This window comes from Taurulus bubalis (genome assembly GCF_910589615.1).
Source record: "Taurulus bubalis genome assembly, chromosome: 1".
In the NCBI taxonomy this organism is placed as follows: Eukaryota; Metazoa; Chordata; class Actinopteri; order Perciformes; family Cottidae; genus Taurulus; species Taurulus bubalis.
In genome coordinates this window covers 5,256,233-5,258,575 of record NC_136589.1, presented here as the reverse complement: position 1 = coordinate 5,258,575, position 2,343 = coordinate 5,256,233, and the positions used below count along the sequence as shown (strand labels likewise).

General features: G+C 44.0%; 1 protein-coding gene across 1 annotated transcript; it reads right to left on the bottom strand.

The window, feature by feature from the left end:
- Window positions 1-287: 287 nt before the first annotated feature.
- Window positions 288-2,113, bottom strand: zdhhc22 (zDHHC palmitoyltransferase 22; the record flags this gene model as incomplete). Its single annotated transcript, XM_079218289.1, has 3 exons — window positions 2,061-2,113; window positions 661-1,218; window positions 288-565 (listed from the first exon to the last, which is right to left on the bottom strand). The coding sequence occupies exons 2-3, from the start codon at window positions 1,214-1,216 to the stop codon at window positions 288-290; spliced, it is 834 nt and encodes a 277-aa protein (XP_079074415.1). The 5' UTR covers window positions 1,217-1,218; window positions 2,061-2,113.
- Between the last annotated feature and the right edge of the window lie 230 nt (window positions 2,114-2,343).

The following is a 2,343-nucleotide window of genomic DNA, read 5'->3' as shown; positions in this document are numbered from 1 at the left end:
CCACCAACTTATTAGTCTTAATATTGCCTTGTCACAAAGCTACTTACTTATTAAAGGAGATACTTACACTATGCACCTATTCATAAGTTTCACATTGCTATATGGCTCCTGTCCTTAAAGGAATGTGTGCTAACAGCTAACTAATTCATAAACTACTGCAAAGGTCATAAAGCATCCATTTAGTATTTCAAATGAATCACCACATAGATCCAGAGAAACCCTTTTCTACAACTTGTGCCACTTGTGTGACCTATTGGGAGCTATTTTCTGACATCACTCAGTATCACTCAGTCTTGCTTATGTGCATCTGTGTCTTCAGAGCATGTCTCCCCGGTCTGCACAGGCAGAATAAGGCCAAGGATCCAGCGGGTACCGAACACATCCTTAAGGTTGCTTCTCCAAGGGCTGCGGTTCTCCACGAGCTGCCCCCTCTGCATCTGACACCAGGTCTGCCCCCGGGCTACCAGCAGCACCTGCTGGCAGCAGAAGCCTGCACAGACCAGGCCGATGCCCAGCCACACATAGAGCATGAGCACCAGGAACAACTGCATGCCGGAGATTGTTCCTGTGGGGAAGAATTAAGATGGACAATTGTAATGCTCAGTAAGTTAACAAGTATCTTAAATGATTAGCTTTAGTTGGAATAATTGAGCAAGTCACCTGCGAAGAAGTAACTAGTGGAGAGGGGGAGAAGAGTCAGGAAGGTCAGCGGGTTCTCAAAGGAGATGGAGTACTCCACTGTTAGAAAGGCCACACCAAGAACCAGCGAGTACAAGCAAGTGCATGATGTGTAGATGCAGAACATGATGAAGTAGCGCATGTTTTTGTTGCCAATGCAGTTTCCAGTAAAAAAGCAGTGGTGATCCCTCTTAAGGATGACTTTCTTACACAGTTTGCAGAAGTGGCGACCGTTCAGGAGGTAGTGTGCGTCCACTTTGTCTGAGCAGTGCGCCGAACACACCGGAACCACAGTCTCGTTGGCGCTTTCAGCCGGATATTTAATAGTCATTAAGTAGTTCCCCAGTGCATTGAACATCAAGAAAAGGAAAACAGCTGTGTGAAGAGCTGTAGCCGCCGTCAGTGATGTGTGCGGATCTGGGAAGATTGTTGGGATGAAGAAGCAGAAGTGTAAAATGAAGGTGACTGCTGTAGCCATGAAGAAGTAGGCCGGCGCTACGGCATTGAGAAGCCTCAGCTTTAACATCCTGGTGAACATATCTGTGTGAGAGGGAAGACACAGAAAGCAGAATGCTATCAGAAACTGCTCGAGCAATTATGTAGCAGAGGTTCGACACAAAATAAATCTCCGTTTCAAAAGTTGACTTTGAAAAATGACAATATATTCTGTCTTTTTTAAGAAAAAGCATGTTCCACGGACTAGTCGACCCCTACTGAGAGCTATTGACCGAGGTCAAAAGAAGTCAAAATAAAAATAGTATTTAATACATATATAGAACATCTAATAACATCATGAATAGCTAAGAATTATATGTGTTATATACATTATATACTTTATGACAACATATCTTGTTATGGTTCTTACAGTTCTGATGGAAATAAGCACATTACAGAGAACTATTCACATGATGCATCTTGGTAAAAGTGGCAGACACCCAATACATAGATCATCAAAATGTCTTCTCTGGCTGCTCATAGAGAGAATCTAAGCTGGTGCTGAGAAAAAATTAATTCCTCTGAAAAGTAGGGTCTAGGGACTCTGGGGGGGTCACTGAGAATACTAAAAATATCTCACCTTTTTTTTCTGTGTGATCTTCTACAGCACTAACAGATGCACGAATCAGAACGAATCAAAGCATATAAAGAAGGAAGGAAGGGGCCCCACAGACCAAACCCTAAAAAAAAAAGGTGTTTATGTTCATTTATGAATGCTTTACTGGAGGTCGATCAATGCCCTAGATAACAGAGAGCACACACAGAACTCTATCGCGGTTTCCTCTCCTTCGTGTTTTTCTCAGACGCTGCCAATGATGGCGTCAATCATTTAATTCCCAGGACGACACAGTTCAAACAGTCATCCTCGTGGTGTCCAGGCTGCCTACCTGCAGATGTCAGAGAGGAGCGGAGGAGCTGTCCTTTCAGCACCGCGCAGCCTCGGCTCAGCGCACGTTCATTCAAACGCAGAGAAGGTCATGTTGATCCACACCGACGTCCTTTTTTCATTATTGGGGTGCCAGCTCCTTTCTCTACCGCCGCCTGCTGGTCTGGATGCGTCTGTTTTTCCTTCCTTTTAATTGGCTGGGTAGTTCACTCGTTTTAGTAACAGCCCAAATCTGACGTAGGATATAAGTTGTGTAAAAATATGCCATTTTACATGGTATCTTT